Source organism: Aquila chrysaetos, chromosome 9 (assembly GCF_900496995.4).
Source record: "Aquila chrysaetos chrysaetos chromosome 9, bAquChr1.4, whole genome shotgun sequence".
Classification (NCBI taxonomy): Eukaryota; Metazoa; Chordata; class Aves; order Accipitriformes; family Accipitridae; genus Aquila; species Aquila chrysaetos.
The window spans coordinates 2,970,524-2,987,488 of NC_044012.1; the positions used below are offsets into that span (position 1 = coordinate 2,970,524).

Genomic DNA, 16,965 nt, shown 5'->3' on the forward strand with positions numbered 1-16,965 from the left:
GGGGATGGGATGGGGGGGGGGGGGGTTGGATCTGCAGCACGTGCCCGCTCGTGAGGGTGCAGCGGCACCTCGCCGGCATGCCGCAAAGTGGGTGCTGCTGGGCGCCGTCCTGCAGTGCCCGAGGGGCCGCGGGGATGGGGACGGGGACGGAGACGGGGATGGGGACAGGGATGGGGATGAGGATGAGGATGGCCCCACTACCGGGCAGGCTGCTCGTGTATCCGTCCTGAGCCCCCCGCCCGATGCAAGCCGGGGGAGCGCCGCACCGTGAGGCCGCTCGGGGCTGTTTGTACAGCACCTTGCACAACCGGCGCCGAGTCCTGACGCAATACGGTCACGCAGCGGCTGTCCGGCCCCTGCCTTGGAAGGGACATCTGTCCCTGGGGCTGGCCTTTGTGCAAGGGGATGATTCTGCGTTGCAAACCAGCAAGGAGGTCTAAGACGGGCGCAGTGAGGATATTTGCCTCCCGAACCTGGACGGCAGCCGTCCAGCTCGAGAGAGGAGCCATCCCGCGCCGCATCCCCGCTCCGTCTGCGTTGCATCCCGCTATCCCCCACGGTGCTGGGCTCGGAGAAGCGGACCTGGCTGTCACCATCCCCAGCTTTCGGGTCGCTTTAAAACGCCGGCTCCGGCAGGAGGGCTGTGTGCCGGCGGGAGCCGCGGTGGAAAATCCTGTGCTAGGCTCGCCTCGATCCCCGCGCGCCCCAGGGGACGCGTTTGCCGCCAGGGCATATGTTTTCAGTTCTTGCCGAGGCCGACTTGAGAAATTTTCTCTCCCTCCCAGCTTCTCTGTTGCAAACAGCAACCGCAGGGCCGGGGCGGCACAGGATGATAAATGAGCTGCTCTGTCCGTACGCAGCCAAGGCCCGGGAAGCCGCTCGGAGGCAGGCTACGTCCCGGCGGGACGCGGGGGGAGCCGGGGGCTCGCGGCGCCTCCGGAGAGGCCGGAGAGCGGCGTGGAGGGTTGGCGTTTTGGGGCAGGGTGGGGAGGTGGGGGGGGGGGGGGGGGGATTCTGGCCCTGCTGAGCTCCGGTCCTTGAATGCGACGCGTTGTTTTCTCGCCCATCTGCAGAGCAGGCGGGAGAGCATCTGTCGGCCGCGCTCGAAGGGTGGGCTGAGCCGGCGGCTGCGTCTCCCCCGGGAGCTCCGGCCGGGCAGTCGGGGGCAGCCCGAGACCCCGCTCCTGGGGGAAAACCCAGAGGCGGCGGCAGCAGCAGCAGCCGCGGATGCACGGATGGGGTGAAAGCGTTCCCCGATCCGGTGGTGCTGCCGCCCCGGGGTCGGGGACCCCATCCCTGCCGGATGGGGCCTTTCCCATCCGGGAAAAGGGGTGACACTGAGGGACCACGTGCACCTTTAAAGAACATCTGAGTCATGTCCACCCCGACGCGCGCAGCGCTCCCAACGCCCTCGGTGCATAGAGCAGCCGCCACATCAGGCCTATAAATAAATAAAATATAACGAGGCCCTGCTGTCTTCTGGAAACCCCTGAAAAAAGCCCCATAGAGCCAGTTCTCCCAAGGTATCGTGTTCCCCGCTTTGTGTGTCACCTCCCCCCCCCCCCCCCCCCCCCCCCGCTTCTTTATTGCCGAAGCCATCTGCGTGGAAACTGGATCCAGGTCCCCGAAGAGCCCTCCTGCCCCCTGCCCGCGCTCCAGCTGATGTCACACAATCTGTTTGATCTCACGGCCAGTTGCCGGGGAGCACCAGACGCCGTCACCCGCTGTCCGGGTGGGAGATGACATCAAGGGCCGGTCAACCCAAGGGGGACGCGACAGGGGTGCCCCGAGGGCGAGGACCGTGCTGGCACCCGGGGGGTGATGAGGAGGGGGCAACGATGCGGCTTCTCCGCATCAGCCGGGTGTCCCGACGCGTGGCTCGGGCGTTGAGCCCGCGGTCCCGGCTGTCCCTCTGTCCCTGTGTCCTGTTGCGGTTACCAACCTTGCCTCTCTGGGTTTGATCCTGCACAGCACCCTCCTTCAGCAGGACAGGCTCAGGGCTTTGCAAGGACAGGACCGGGGACGTTGCAGTGACTTGCCATGAACTCAAACTCAACAGTTCCGCCGGGTGCAGGCTTCCTCCTAAAATGACTGCTTGAAAAATATCCTTACAGCTGCTAATATATACTTTTTTTATCGGGAGAGCCGTGCCGAGCCGGTGGGTATGCTGACTAGATGCTCGGACGGTTAATAAGTCAGGTTTAATTGTGGCTGGACCTCAGTACAGTTTGCACTTCCGCGGTGCCTATTGTCCAAGGACAGCAAAGTGCTTTACAAGCATTAAATCTTATCGCAGGCTGCAAGGCAGGTAAGGATATACCGGGATTATTGCATGCGTCACTGAAACGCGGCCAACTCCGGCTGGGAACACATCAGCTATTTACCAGTGAGTGGCAAAGCGATGCAGCATTTTAGGACCGAGCGGGAAATAGAATCTGGTATTGAACTGGAACAGCAGCAGGACTTTTAAAATGTGAAATAAATTACCGGGGCTGATCGGTGGTCGGGACACCGAGTTAATGGCCGGTGGGCAGCGTTCGTAAAGGGCAGGGACGGGGCCGGTGCTTTCGGCAAAGGGCCGTGGGAGCCGTCCTGCCGGCGTGAAGGCGGACACGGTGCCTTTCCACGCTGCTTTGGGGAGGGGGAGCTGCACAAAGGGCCGCGGCGTGGGGAGGGGGCAGGCGGGTGAGACAGCCGGGATGGAGGGGGAGGGAACAACGGGTGCGGGCCGCCCGGCGTGGGGCGGGGGGGCTGCTGCGCGAATCCCCGCGTGGGGCCGGTTCTAAACCCCCTCGGTGGGGGGCGTTTGTAAATACCCCCCCCTCCCCTCCGTGGGGTCCCTTTGCACCCCCCGCAGCGGCCGCCGCAGCTCCGAGCCGGGCTGGCGGCAGGCTAGGAGGGGGGGGGGCGGCAGCAGCGGCTCGTTCCCCCCCCCCCCGGCTCCCCCCGTGGCGGGCAGGTCGCGGCGGAGGGGGGGGAACCGGGGAGGAGCCGGGCCGGGGGCGCCGGGGCCGGGAGGCGGCCGGCAGCCGCCCTTCCTCCGCGCCGCCAGCGGGACCCAAACTTTCGCACCGAACTTTTATTCCGGGTTTTATTTTATATTTTTTTTTTTTTGGCTGTTGTTTGGGGATATTTTTTTTGTTGTTGTAGTGGGGTTGGGTTTTTTGGGTTTTTTTTTTTTGGTTGGGTGTTTTTTTTGGTTTTTTTTGTTTTTTTTTTTTTCCTCTCGTTGCCTTCTCCGCGGCGGGAGGAGGCGGGCGGCAGTCAGCGGCGGAGACGGGGGGGGGGGGGTGGGGGGGGGTGGGGGGGTGGTGGAAGAGAGCGCTCCGCAAACCCGCCCCCCGAGCCTGCGTGTCCGGCGGAGCCGCGGGATGAGCCGGGGGCGGCGATGAGCGCGGCGGGGCCGGGGGCGGCGGCGGCGGCGGCGGCGGGGCCGCTCTCCCGCAAGCAGCGGCTGATGGCCGCGCTGGCGGCCGGCGAAGCGACGGTGGCGGGCGGTCCCGGGGTTCCGCAACCCCCGGCGGCTCCGCTTTGCTGCTTCATCTGCGGCGGCGGCATCAGCCGCGGCAAAGAGCTAAAGCTTCAAGTACGACCCCCCCGCGACCACCGACCCTTCTTCCCTTTCCTCCAGCACCAGGAACCGGCGCCCGGCGCCCGCGCCGTCTCGGCGGAGGGCTGCGCTTTGGTCTGCGCCGTCTGCCGCTGTTTCCTGGGCGAGCAGTGGGACTCCTTCGAGCGCAGCCGCACGCCGGTGGAGAAGCGCATGTACTGGCTCAAGCGGCCCCATCAGTGCGAAGCGGCGGCGGCGGCGGCGGCGGCGGCGGGGGGGGGAACCGGGTTGCGGCGGGGGGCGACGGGCTGGGACCCCGCCGCGCCGCCGCGCCGCCCCGCCGGCCGGGAGGAGGAGGAGGAGGAGGAGGAGGAGGAGGAGGAAGAGGAGGAGGAGGAGGAGGAGGAGGAGGAGGAGGGGGAGGAAGGGCCGGCAGCCGGTTCCGACCTCTCGGAGCTTTCCGACGCCGAGCCCCTCTCGGAGCCCGAGGGGGCGGGCGGCGCGACGCGGACCCCCCCGGCGGTGGCGGTGGCGGCGGTGGCGGGCAAGCGGGGGCCGCCCTGCTGTTCCTCGGAGGACAGCGAGATCAACATCACCAGCGAGGACGAGGAGGAGGAGGAGGAGGACGAGGAGGAGGAGGACGAGGAGGAAGGCGGCCAACGGCCCGCTTGGGCGTCGGGCACCGCCTGCTACATCTGCGGCAGCCCCTTGTCGCCCGCCACCCAGCACCGCGTCCACGTGCAGAAGCAGGAGAAGACCTCGCCGGCACCCTTCTTCCCCTTCCTCTGGCTGCACAGCCCTCCGCCGGGCGCCCAGCCGCTCTCGCCCGCCGGCAGCACCCTGGTGTGTCCCTGCTGCTTCGCCTCCCTCATGCAGCAGTGGCAAAGCTTCGAGCTGGCCAACGTGCCCGTGCTGCAGCGGCTCTACGTGGTGCCCCTCAACGCCGGCGCCATGCCCGCCAAGGGCCGGCGAGGGCTGAAGGAGGACGGGGCGGGCGCCCCGCCGGCGCCCGAGGCTTGCTACCTCTGCGGGGAGGAGTGCGGCAAGGAGGCGAGGCCGGTGGCGGCCAAGATCACCAACGGCAACGCGAAGAGCACCATGCATTTCCCCTTCCTCAGCCTCCTGCCTTGCCCGCCCGGCGCCAAGGGGCTGAACAAGCACTGGGAGGTGAGCAGCTGCCGCAAGTGCTTCGGGGTCTTGCAGGACCTGTGGGCCATGTACAGGGCCTGCCACAACGAGGAGCTCATCACCTCGGTGCAGAGCTTCCTGGGGAGGTACCACCAGGTCTTCTCCGCCGGCGATCCCGGCGGCCTCGCCGGCCACCCCGCCGTCAAGCCCGGTCCCGCCTCCGTCTGCTACATCTGCGGGGCCGAGCTGGGAGCCGGCAAAGAGTTCCAGCTCAACGTCAACCCGCCGGGGCGATTTGGGGAGAAGGAGCCCTTTTTCCCCTTCCTGACGGTCTACCCGCCCGCCCCGCGGGCCAGACCGGCCGACTCCACCGGGCTGGTGGCCACCTGCGTCCTCTGCTACCACGACCTGCTGGGGCAGTGGCTGCAGCACGAGGGCAGGAACTCCCACCACCCCAGCAGCGCCTGGTCCCGGCAATACAAAGTGGAGACCTTCGTCTGCTTCTTCTGCCGGCAGGAGAAGAAGCGATGCCTTGGATTAAAAGCGGTTCAAGTGGCCAGGCTCCCCGTCTTCCTCTACACCCTCCGCGTGGCCAACAGCTTGCTGGTGGATGACGGGAAGCAGCTGACCATCGGCGCTTGTGCCGAGTGCGGTGCCGTGGTCCTGGCCGGCAAAAGCATGACCCCGCCGGAGCTGCTGGCGGCGGCACCCCCGGCTCTCCTCCCCAAGGTAAGGCGGTTGGCCCGGACCCCCTCCCTCCCCTCCCGGCGTTTCCCAGCTCTGGCATCGAGGAGGAGGTGGAGCGGTGACATAGATGGATGCTCTCCATTCGGGTCTGGTCCCTGGGGGCGAACGCTAATGGATGGGGTGCCTTTAGCAATGAACTTTTGGAGCTGTCAAGCTGCGAAGGAACAGATAAAAATCCTTCCAAGAGGTGGGGAGAGCCAAGACCTGCCCTGTTGCAGAAGCGCGTATCTGTGTTACTGGCGCCCGCTCGCTCGCAGCCCCGTGCGAGGGAGGCGGGGGCCAGCACGGAGCAAATTCTGAGCCCGTACCGCTCGCCGTCGAGGGTGATCAGAGGTGCCGGAGGGGAGGGAGGGCTGGCCCGCCTGCCCTCCGCGGCAGCATCCTCGGGCGGCTCGAAGGAACGCGTGGCCTCCGCCGCCGTAGGAACTTTCCCAAGTTACCTCCGGTTTTTTTAAGGTGCCTTAATCGAAGGGTTTCCCCTCGGAGAAACCCCAGCCCTTTCCGCAGGCCGGGGGCTGATGTGCGGGCTCGGGGCTGGGTGCCCCTCACCTGTGCTGCTCTGGTTATCCTGCAGCGAGGGACCCCCAGGCAGCATCCCCCACCCCTCCAGCCCCCCATGCCCCCCCAAGCCGCCGCGACAGAGCCCTGCAGCCCTGAAGGGTGTCATGGGTGTCATCGCCTGGGTGCTGCCAGTTTCCCGGGTTACTCTTCTCTGCACCTCCTGCCAGGGTTACGCGGGGTGCTTCGGGGGCATCATTTAGCAAGCGGCGTGGCAGAGCAAAGGTTTACTAGTCGCAAGCTTGCTTTTCTTGTGGGCTGGGGAAATAACTGCTTTTATCCCCAAATTTCCAGCTTGCGGGAGCGTGCTGGAGAGCCGCTGCGCTGTATCTGCAAACCAGGCCCCAGGCCAGGCTCTGTAAAATGCCAGCATCCTAAATCCCCGAGTTCGTTTTCAAAGCCTTTCGGCTCTGTTCGTAGCCAGAACCCTGCGGCTCTGCGAAGCGCTGGCATTTTCTTTAGAAATGTAAACCAGCCCTTCCAAGACAGCGCTCCTTTTCTCTCCGGTCGCTCTCCCTTGGCTGGTTACAAATATAATTTTCCATTCAGCCGTGCCGGCTCCCGAGCTGGGGGGGACGCTGCTTGGAAAGCCACCGGGCAGGAGCTGCATGCACCGGAGGGTCGGTGCGCGGTGTCGGTGCGGAGCGTGCCAGGGTGGCACGGGAGGTCGGGTTGGCACCAGCGATGGGAGTCCTCCAGCAGCCATTGCTTTCGAGCGGTTTTCCCCAGGCTCCGTCATCCCGAGCCGGACAGCCCCGACATCATTGCAGGTCGTTTGTGGATGCAGATGATTTATTTTCAGGCTTGCCCGCGCGGGAGTCTGCTTCCAGCCAAAACAACTTGCTGTGTGCCGAGGGGTCTGAGGTGGTGGAGACTTTCTGGATGTTGGAGCTGGTGCGGGGCTGCACGGGTTGCGATGCCCACGTGGTCACGGCCACGCTGCCTTGTCCGTCCGTCCCCTGGTCCGTTGGCGTTTGCAAGGTGCTGGAGCCCTTGCTGGCTGGTGGCCGTGGAGAGCTTGGGAGCCGGGCGAGCATCCCGCGGTGCTAACCTGGGGGGGTGATGCTCCAGCAGAGCCTGGGTGGGCGCAGCTGGTGCGGGGGGCGGCATCCGCGTGTCCCCAGCTGGTGTTTCACGCCTCTGCCCAGTTAGTGTCCCCAAGCCATGTCACGGGGGCATTATGGAAAGCAATTCCGTCCCAGCTCGGATGCCGGCGTTGGGTGCTCAGGCGTGCTTCACGTGGGGTTTCTTAGTGACCCCCCCCCCTGGAACCCGGCGTTTCTCAGGCACTCCAGTCCTCGTCCCGCTGGCCCCAGCCCCAAACTCCCACTTGGGCTCCTGCCTGCAACCCCGTCTCTCTGACCCGAGCGGCTCTGAAAAGCTTTTGTGTGGGGTATGAAAGGCAGAGGGGGAGGAGGAGGACGCAGAGGGTGTCCCAGGGAAGGGATGCTATTCAGTTCCTCCCTCTTGTTCCTGGGTTTGCTAATGAGCTAATTAAGGGGCTGCTACAACGGGCACGGTGGCAGGAGGCAAGGCAGAGCTGCCCGGGGAGGGCACGGCCGGTCCAGGGACTGTTTTGCTTTGCCGGGCTCTGCCGTGTCCTGGTGGTGACTCTCTGGCTGGCCAGAAAGTCCTCTCGCCTTTTCCCTCCCTGTCTCCACATGCTTTCCGTCAGGCTGAGACCTCACAGATGTCAAGGTTATTTAAAACATGGCTAATTTAACTGCCCCCTCGCTCAGTCAAACTTGCTGCTGAAAGTCACCCTGGACAAGCCTTTCACGCTCTTGTGTGACACCTAGGTCCCCGTTCAAATGGGACCAGGCAGGAGGGAATGAGCCCGAGGGCTTAAAACCATCTCCCCGTTCCTCCTCGCAGCTCTGCAACTTCATTTTTTGAATGCACGTGCTTTTTCACCTGCCCAGCATTGACACCCCCCTGCACGTTGAGCTGGTGGTTTGCTACTGTCCTGCCTGCAGGTGGTTGACCCAGATGGCTCAAAGTTTGAGGCACTGGGTAAATACACCAAATACCACCAGACAGCCCCGCATTCCCCTCTCTTAGCAGGGCAGCAAGAGCAGGATGGGGCTCAGCTCCTCTCTATAACAGCTTGGAGGTGCTAACGAGGGAACCCCGTGTCTGAGGCTCGTCAGGAGGGGTGAGGCTCGGGTATTTTGGGTGGGGTGGTGCTTCTGCTGCTGGTTTGGTGTTGGGGAGCAGTGGGGCAGGTGATGGTCTGTGGAGGTGTGGTGGTCCCTGTGGTCCTACCTGCTGCGGGAGGGACTCCTGGAGGTAAGCTCTGCCTGGCAGAGGGGCTGCTGCAGAAACCTTGCTGTTGTTGGCTTGCGTGGAGCGGGTTTGGGTTCTCCCACCAAGAAAAAATGGCAATGCTGAGCTTTGGTAAGAGTACCCTGGCATAGGTGTCCTTTGGCTTGTCACCCCTGGTCCCCTCCAAGGTGTGCAGATACGTGCCGTGAAAACGCATCTTCTTTCCAGTTGTGCCCCTTGCAAGGGAGACCTGTGCAGATCTAGGCACCCATCGGTGCAGGGCTCCTGAGTTTAGGGTGGCTGCTGCCACCAGGTATGACGTCTCATCCTCCCGATCCGGAAAAACCGCCCGGGCATCCCACCGCCGAGCCCCCGCTGCCGGCCGGGAGGAGCCGGCTCCCCGGGGTGCTGCGGGACGGGCAGCCGCTGCCAGCGGAGCAGGTGTTGAGGCCGATTGCTTTGAATAAACCATAAAACGCCCAGGCTTGGCCGGTGTCCAGCGGCGATGCTGACCCACATCCCCGGCCGGCCGTGCCTGCTGAAGAGGTCTCCGAAGCTGCCCCTCGAGCCCTCCTGCCCTCTCTGAAGGGGCAAAGTGCTGCCTCGCCGGCGCTGCCAGGTCAAGGGCTGCTTGCGCTCGACCCGGCTGGCGTTTTCTATGCTTGCTCCCGTCCTTTCTCCCTGCTGGCACTGGGAAAAGCTTCCCCTGCCTTTCCGACTCTCCCAGTCTTCACCTGCCACCGCTCTCTCGCTGCAGTTGCGTACCTGTAAAAGTGAGCTCCGTGGGTTTGTTCGGGTTTTTTTTTCCCTGCGTGCAACTTTTTTGCAAACACATTCAGGTTTCTGGAAAGCTCTCAAATCCCACCGTAACTCGAGCAAAGCTGTTCAAGTTTGCTTTGGGTGCTGCCCGGCACCATTCAAAATTTGTAGCTGGTGCCATCCCGCTCCTTGGGAGCACCCAGAGCTCACTGCCGTCTCTCCAGCCTTGTCCTCAGGCCGGTTTCTGAGCGTTGCGTCTGGTGTTTTCCATGTCCCGTTCCTGCTTTGCAGGGGACACCTGGCTCTTGTTGCGTGGGGCTGTATCTGACAGGGCACGGTCAGACTTATGGGGCCGAGTTTGCTGCGTTTATTGCTCGGCAGCGGTGATGTTAGCTCAGCTGGGGATTTGGCCCCGTTTTTTCAGGTTGAGCTCCAAAGGTCATGCCGCATTTCCAAAACGCTACGTCAAGCTTACAGCTGTTGGTGGGCATTTTCTTTTTGGCTTTTGAAAAAGGTTTTGGGCCAACATCAAAGGGTCCTTGTGTTCTCAACTAAACCTTGTCCCACTGATGCTGAGCAGCAGCCGAACCTCCTGCATGCCGTGAAAGCAAACCCAGGAGGTGGAGGGTGACACCTGATCCTCCTCCCACTTTGCACCAGGCCAAATTCCCGGTAAGGGTACGGATATTCGGGTGTATCGCAGCATGAGAAATAAGCAGCCTGTGCAGGAAGGGTCCCAGGCTGTGGCCAGGCAGGTAGGACCTCTGCCTTGTTTGCATCTTTTATTAATTTTGAAGCAAACCAAAAACCTTCTGGTGACCGGCAGTGTTTTGGGTGGTTGTGCTGTCTCTGCCAAGCTGATGGCTCCTCCATGCATCCCCAGCCCAGGCTTCATGTGTGGGCTCCGGAGGGGTGACACTGGCTGCATCGGGCTTCTGCTTGTCCCTTAAACATCAGGGAGGAGCAGAACTGGTCTCACTCAGCTCAGTTTTTTGGCTTCCAGCTCGGGTTGGCTTTGGTGGTTATACCTGTGCTTGTGCCAATTTTTGCCATCACTAATTCTAGCAGATACAGAGCAAAATCAGGCCAGGGTATTTTAAGCCACCTTTATTGGGATAAACCTGTTTTGTTTGCAGCATATGTCTATGTAAAGATGTTTTTAGCGAGGCTCACCTTGCCTTTCAGCAAAGCAGCTTCCTCCGCAGCGCTTGCTGCGGCTAACCCTGACCGGGTCTGGCATTTTGGGATGAGATCTCAATCCCAGCACGGAGGTGGCGATATAATCATGATATGACTTCACGTCTCGGGGCACGGCCTCCCGCGGGATCGTGTTCCCAGATGGCAAACAAAGAAACAACACGAGGAAAATGTGCCGCTTGCTTTTTCCTGCTGATGAGGTCAGGGCGGGTTTGGTATGTACCCAGCCGGGCTGGAAACCCGTGCCCCTCCGTCCCTCCTCATCCTCACCCGCCACTTAGGTTGTTTCAGAGCCACCCCGTGGGCTGGTGCCTCGTCCCCCTGGGGTCTCTGGCCGGGGGTGCGCGTCCTTCGACCGCGGTGGTGGGGGGAACAGCAAAGGGGCCCTTTTGCTTTGGCCGGTCTGACCTTGCTGTACCAGCTGTCCAAAATACCAGGGCTCCCGCGCCGCTGCCAGCCGCCGTGTCCTCCAGACCTTGTGCTGACTCCACAGCTCACCAGCTGGCTGCTATATATTTATTTTTTACCTCCCCCCCCCCCCCCCCCCGCCCCTTGCCTTCTCTCTGCCTTTCCCAAAAGCAGCAGCGGAGGACCGGCAGCTCGAGCGCTGCCTCTCTTCTGCAGTCACCTGCCAAAAACGCTGGCCTGAAATGTGTGCTGCCCAGGAAACCCTGCCTGTACCCCCCCAAATACCCCCCCGCAGCTCCCCAGGGGAGAGGGACCAGGCTCTGCTCTGGTCCCCTGCAGTGAAAATGCTTTCGCAACCGCTGGAGCATCTTGCAGCAGCCTCCCTGTCTGCACTTCGCGCGAAGCCGCGGCCAAGTCGGGAGATGGGGTAGAGGGACGGACGGCTCTGGCTGTTGCAGACGGACAAATGTTTTGTTCGGATACTTGGCCTTTCCCAGCCATCCGGGAAGCACGGTCGCGGAGGGCAGCCCGGGATGCTCTTTGGCCGCTTCCCAGCGAGGAGGAACCTCCCCGCAGGAGCAGCATGGGTGCCTGGTTTTGCAGCTACGTTGGTAATGGCAGGAGCTGGCTTTTCACCATCCTGTGCCCCACAGCGTGCCAGCTAGGTCCTGTGCCAACACCCCCGCTGTTGCCGTCCTCGGGGGGCTGAGCCGGGGCCAAGGAGATGTCTCCATCTCTCGAGCAGGTTTGGGGGACCCGTGAGGTTTTGGGGGACCTCCTGGGCACGGGGCACGGCTGGTTTGCCAGGAGCCTGTTTGCACCTCGCTGGGTGCGATGGGTGCCTGCTGTGCCCTGGATATGTTCCCGTGCTGGTTTGTTGGTTTTTTTTTTTTTGGGGGGGGGCCCTCTGTTTGCTCCCGGGGGGCACCTTTGGCACATGCTGCTCAGAGCGGGGTGCTCCCTGGCTCCCCAGGAAGGGCTGTCGGCCAAACAGCTCCCACTGGTCCCGTGCTGCTGGGCAGCATCTGGCCAGATGTTGCCCTTCCTCCCTGCAGCAGAGGGCCTGTGTCGCACGCTGGCATGCTGGGCTTGAAGGGATGGCATGGAAATGTCCCTCTGGTGCGTTGGGAAGACACTGCCCTCCTTGGGCGCTGCCAGGCTGGGGACTTTTGGGGGGTTCCTTGCAGGGGCAAATCCTGGAGGATGGTGGGGCGGGAGCATCCCGCAGGGTGGGAGCTTGAGAAGGAGCCACCGGAGCTTGGCCGGCGGTGGCAGGCTCCCGGCCACGCTGGGCTTTCCTCTGCCGTGAGCAGCTGGCGATGGGAGACCTTCCAGCGGCGCAATCCTCTCGGGCCCCGGCCCAGGGCTCTGACAGCTCCGGGTCCCCCCGCCGCCAAGGCGGGTGGCAGCGATGCCTCGAGTGTGCCTTGGCTCCTCGCGGAGCCGGCGCGGTGCGTTGGCAGGTGCCAGCCTGGCTTTCGGGGATGCGGTGCTCCTCCTTACTTACATCCCTGTTTGCAGAAAGGCATCGCTCCTGGCCGTCAGTACCCGGTTCCCCTCGCTCTGCCGTGAAGAGGATGCCGGAGCCCCGGTGCCAGCCCGGGGCCGCCGCGGGCAGGTCGCGGTTCGCTCCCGCTGCCGGGCGAGCAGCTGCTCCGGCACGGCGCTGGCGGCTCTGCCGGCCTCTCCCCCCTTCCCCAGCCGCCCCGGCGCACGCGAGCCTTGCTGCGGTGTGGCTGGATAAACAGCCTTGTGCAGCTGGCCTGGCCTCCGAGTGACTTTTTTCCCCCCTCCGGACCTTCGGTAGCAGAGCAGCGAGGAAGAGGATGGCTCCGGGAGGGAGTTTCGGCTGGGCTGGGAGGAGGACGACGTTACCTGGGTGCGCTTTGCAGCCTGGCATGAGTATGGCGCCGCTTCTCCCTCTTTATTTTCCTTATTTTCCTCCCCCCTTCCACGCTAGTGCAAGTGCTGCCGGGCTTTAGTAGCTCTCGGGAGACTGAAGTCATCTGTTTACCCATGGAGCTGGCGTGCTCGGAGCAGCAGCTGCCCCGGCTTTCCTTCCCTAACCTGCTGGCCCGCGGCAAGGTGCCTGTGCCGAGCGTGCCGCGACCCGCGCCGGCGCGGGGCAAGCACCGCGGCCGCCTCGCACGCCGGCGGCACGTGCAAAACGGGGCTGGGGGGGTGTCCGTGCTGTCGTGCCACAGGTGTGGGGGCTCCCTCCAGCCGGAGGAGCGCCGAGACGCCGCGTTTCGGTGCCCCTGTACGAGCACGGGGTGCCGGACGGGCCATTCCCGGTTGCAGCAGGGACTTGCCGCGGGATTTACCGGGGTTTATTCAAGCCCTTGCACGCAAACTCAGGAAATCGGCGTCTGGCCCGGTGCTGCCTCTTCCCGCCGGTATCCGGCAGGGCCGGCCGTGGCATCGCCCGCCGCGGTACCCGGGGAGAGCCAGGCGCTGCCACGGCTGGTAGGAGTGAGCGATGGGGTGCTAGATCTTGGGGCTGGCTTCGACCAGGGGTGCGCGGGGAGGGTCCCGGCACCCCGTGTGAGGGATGCGGAGGGTGACAGGAGGGCTCGCAGGGACTGGTTTGCACCCCGTGCTCTCTCCCAGTGAATTTTTGGCTTCTAGTTGGGAGGTAAAACGAGGCTGAGACCCAGCTGGGGTGCAAGGGAGGGTCATTAGGGGAGGTGGGTGGTGGTGACGCTGCAGCCAGGAGCATCCCCCCCCTTTGCCGCGGGGACAGGCAGCTGCCTGCTGTGGCCGGAGGGCAGGAGCGCGGTGCTGGTTTCCAGCCAGGGAGGACGCTGGGGCCGACTTAGCACAGAGCCCGGGCTGTTCCTGGGGCTGCCTGCCCCTCTGTGACCCCCCTCGAGGCTGCATCCCAGCATGCTGGTACCCGGTGTGTCCCCGGCATCTGCTGCTTTTGGGGCTGGGGACTTCCATCACGGGGGTATCTCGTCCCTCCGAGCCCCAGCCAGGGCTGGGTGCCTGTTCCTTCGGGACCCACGGCACAGCCCGGGCTCCGCTGCAGCCCTCTGCAGGGTGGTTGACCCTCCAGAATGGTTTTAATCGTCCCTCCTGGCTTTGCCCCCCCTTGGAAGGGGGGAGCGCATCAGTTGATGGCTCCGGGGGGGGGCCACCGGTAGCCACCTCGGTCCCCGGGGAGCCAGACACGAGGACGCTGCGCTCGCTGGTAGGGACCTTGGAGCCGGGAACAATTTTGGTGACAGCCAAGGCGTCAGCCTCTCGCTCGGCGGTTTGCAGCCGCGGCGGAGCGGACAGACCCAGGGAGGGAGGGAGGGACGGACAGACGGACGGACAGCTGCGCAAGGCGTCGCGGGGGCCGCGCGCGGGGTGTGGGGCGAGCAGCGAGTTGCCACCGTCACCTCCCATCTGCTTGCAGCATGTTTCTGGAAGAGGGCTGACTTCAGTCGGCCGTGAAGCTTTTCATCGAGTGGTGATCAAGTGCTAGTGATTTCAGATATTACCCTGGCCAGGAATAAATATATATATATATGTATGTATGTCTCCCACCCTCCCTCCTTGTCTTCGCTGCTAAAACAGCTGCATTTTCGTCTCTCCATCTCTCCCCCCGGCTCCTCGGAGCAGGCAGCATGAGTTATCCCAAAGTGAAAACATGGTGAAGACAAGGCCCTTCAGTTTTCCCGGGAGGTAACCATGCCAAGGTCAACCCGGCACGGGGACGGAGCCCTGGCTGCCGCTGCCGCCCCGGTTTTCGGGTGCGGGTGGGCACCCCGGGGAGCCAGGGGGGGGGAAACCGCCTCTCCTGCCTGCAGACAGAGTCCAGATGCCCTGGCTGCAGCGTCTCTGGAGGGGGAGATGAATTCGCTCCTGCCGTCTTCTGTTTTCAGTCCAGAACATCTGCACAGTAACTGGGAAATCTGGGCTTTCTCCTGCTTCTCAGCCAGGTCCTGTCAGTCCTTTCCTCTTCCAAAAAGGGGTTTGGTGGTGGGTTGGTTTTTCTTTTTTTTTTCCTTCCCCTTTCCCTCTGTTGCTTGTGCCCTGTAACCTGCTCCCTGCCGTGTATCCTGTTGAGGCCGTGCCCGAATTTTACTCCATGCAGCTGCTGCAAAGCAGGGGCAGCTTTTGGGGGACCCCTGTCTCAGCCACCCCCTGAGCAGCCGGTCGGGGACGTGGACTCCCCCGGGAGCAGGTTTTCCCGTGGGGCTGTCCCCGGCGGGGTTGCTGGTGGCATGGGGATGCACTTGGGGTCACGCGAGCTGCTACATCGCTTATTTATTCCAGCTGTTTTTCCCTTGCTGACCCCCCCCCCCCCCCCATCCTTGTGCTCTCAGGCCTGATCCTGCACCCCCCTCTCCAAGCCTGGGCACCGCTTGCAGCGTGCTTGGGACTGTATAACCCTTTTGCTGCCCGTGGCTCCCTCCCAAGAACTTGCACTGGGAAGCATGCAGGGCTGCGGCAGGGTGGGGGCCACCCTGGTCCCAAACCACCCACTCCTCCTGGCTCCCCCGTTATTTCCAGCAGCGAGCGGCTTGGCAAGCCTGGCCCCGGGCTGGCTGGGACGGTTCTTGGCTTGGCAGCATCCCGCACGGGTGAGGTTTCTTCTGCAGCCTTGCCGCTGGCTCGGGCTCTTGGCAGGGCTGTGCTTGGGTGCTGGGCATCCCGGGCACCTCCTCTTCCTCGCTGCTGCTTCTACAATGCCGGTGCCATTGCCACCCGGCAATGCGTCCCCCTGATATTTGCAAGCCTCGAGGAGTAAATCCTGCTGGGTCTGATGTCCTTCCTCCCCTCCCCGTGCACGGGCAACCCTTGCTCTCAGCAACCTGACCTTCCTGCACCCGAGCTGCCGGGGTCCCGCAAACCCTAACCCCACTCCATCCTTTACCGTACCCCCTTATCCTTCATGCGCAACTTTTTCCTCCCTCTTTGCCCGCCTCTTCTGTCCCTTTGCCGTGTGTCCCTCCCCGCCGCTCGCTGCCCTATTTCTGGCTGCGCTGGCTCCGTGCCTGGCGCCCTCCGCTCCGAGCGGAAGGAAGGGCTCCGGGGGGGAAGGAGGGCAAAGCTTGGGTGATGCCAGCGGAGGTTTGACCCCCCCCAGCTTGGAGAAAGGACTGACAGATCAGAGGGCATTTGGGGCCACGGATCCCTCGTGGGTCCCCACGTGCGGAGCCGGTGGCTGGGTTGCAGACGGGGCAGCTCAGGGCGAGCTGGGGTCTTGCAGCACCCAAAGAGACAGCAGGGGAGGGTGATGCCACCCCTCTTTTGGCACTTTGGGGACCTCGGGGCAAGGGTCTGAATATGCAAGCAGCGTTGTCGCCCCTTGGGTTTCCTGCTCCTCGAGGCAGGGGGACCCCTTGGGATGGATGGGGCAATTTTGGGTGGGCTCAAAAGGGCCGGCGTGCTTCCCGGCGGAGACGGCCAGGCAGGGTGGCTGGGAGCTGGGCACCCCCCGGGCACCTGGAGGTGACGTGCGCCTGCTGTCCCCGTCCTGGGGACAGCCGTACGGTCCTGGCTTCGCAGCTGCTATTTCTGGCCGGTCCGTGGCCTCTGTGCCGCGGTCACCAGCGCCGGGGCAGGCAGGGTCCCGCTGCCGGCAGCTGCTGCCCTTTTCATTCTCTCGGAGCCACGGGATGGATGGGGACGGGATGAGGAATCCCCCCTGGCGTGGGCAGGGATGGAGAAGCTTGAGACCTCTTGGGATCTCCCCCCCCCTTACCCCACCAGCCCCGTTTTCCTCCCGTTTAAACCCGGCATACGTCTCTGTTTGGTGGGCGGCTGTAAAAATAGCACTTGGTTTGAGTTAGGAGGGTGGCGAGGAAGGGCTGGGAGGGGGCCGGGGTGCGGGGGGGAGGTCCGGTTTCTCCCTTTCCTGGAGGAATTAGGGAGGCCACATGCTGCCAGGAGTGTTTGGCTGGTAGAGGCAAGCGGAGGCTCCGAGGAGGCGAGCAGGCGTCCGCACAGATGGAAATTTGATCACCCACGGCTCAACAGATTGTTTGATTTATTTTAAAATCAAGCAGATGGCTGCAACAGGAGTTTGTTTAAGTTCAGCTCTGAGCTGGGCCAACGGCCAGGATACTCGGGGGTAGGCGTGCCAAAAAATGTTCAATGACTTTGGTCATCACCCACCTCTCCTCCTCCTCCTCCCCGCTCCCTCGCTCCAGCGCACACACCCCGGCTCCCCCTCTTATCGCATCCTCGCCTTCATCTCTTGGCTCTAGCATCTCGCTTTGTCTCTCCCGGGCAGGCGCGCAGGCTTGCCCTCCACTTTTCCTCCCCGTAGACTCACTTGGGAGGGTTTAACTCTTCCCCATCCATCCCCTTGTCCCGGCTCTCTTGTACTGTGGGGGTGCAGGGAAGCCCCCCCCCCC

The 16,965-nt window shown here is 63.6% G+C and overlaps 1 protein-coding gene across 2 annotated transcripts in view; it reads left to right on the plus strand.

Annotated features, from left to right (window-relative positions):
• Nucleotides 1-3,346: 3,346 nt before the first annotated feature.
• Nucleotides 3,347-16,965, plus strand: part of GSE1 (Gse1 coiled-coil protein) — a 103,290-nt gene continuing 89,671 nt past the window's right edge. The window contains exon 1 of one of the 2 annotated variants that reach the window (XM_030023875.2): nt 3,347-5,407. In XM_030023875.2, coding sequence (XP_029879735.1) covers nt 3,389-5,407 — 2,019 coding nt within the window. In that variant the 5' untranslated portion in view covers nt 3,347-3,388. The remainder of the gene's footprint in view (nt 5,408-16,965) is intronic. The other variant, XM_030023876.2, reaches the window with a different exon arrangement.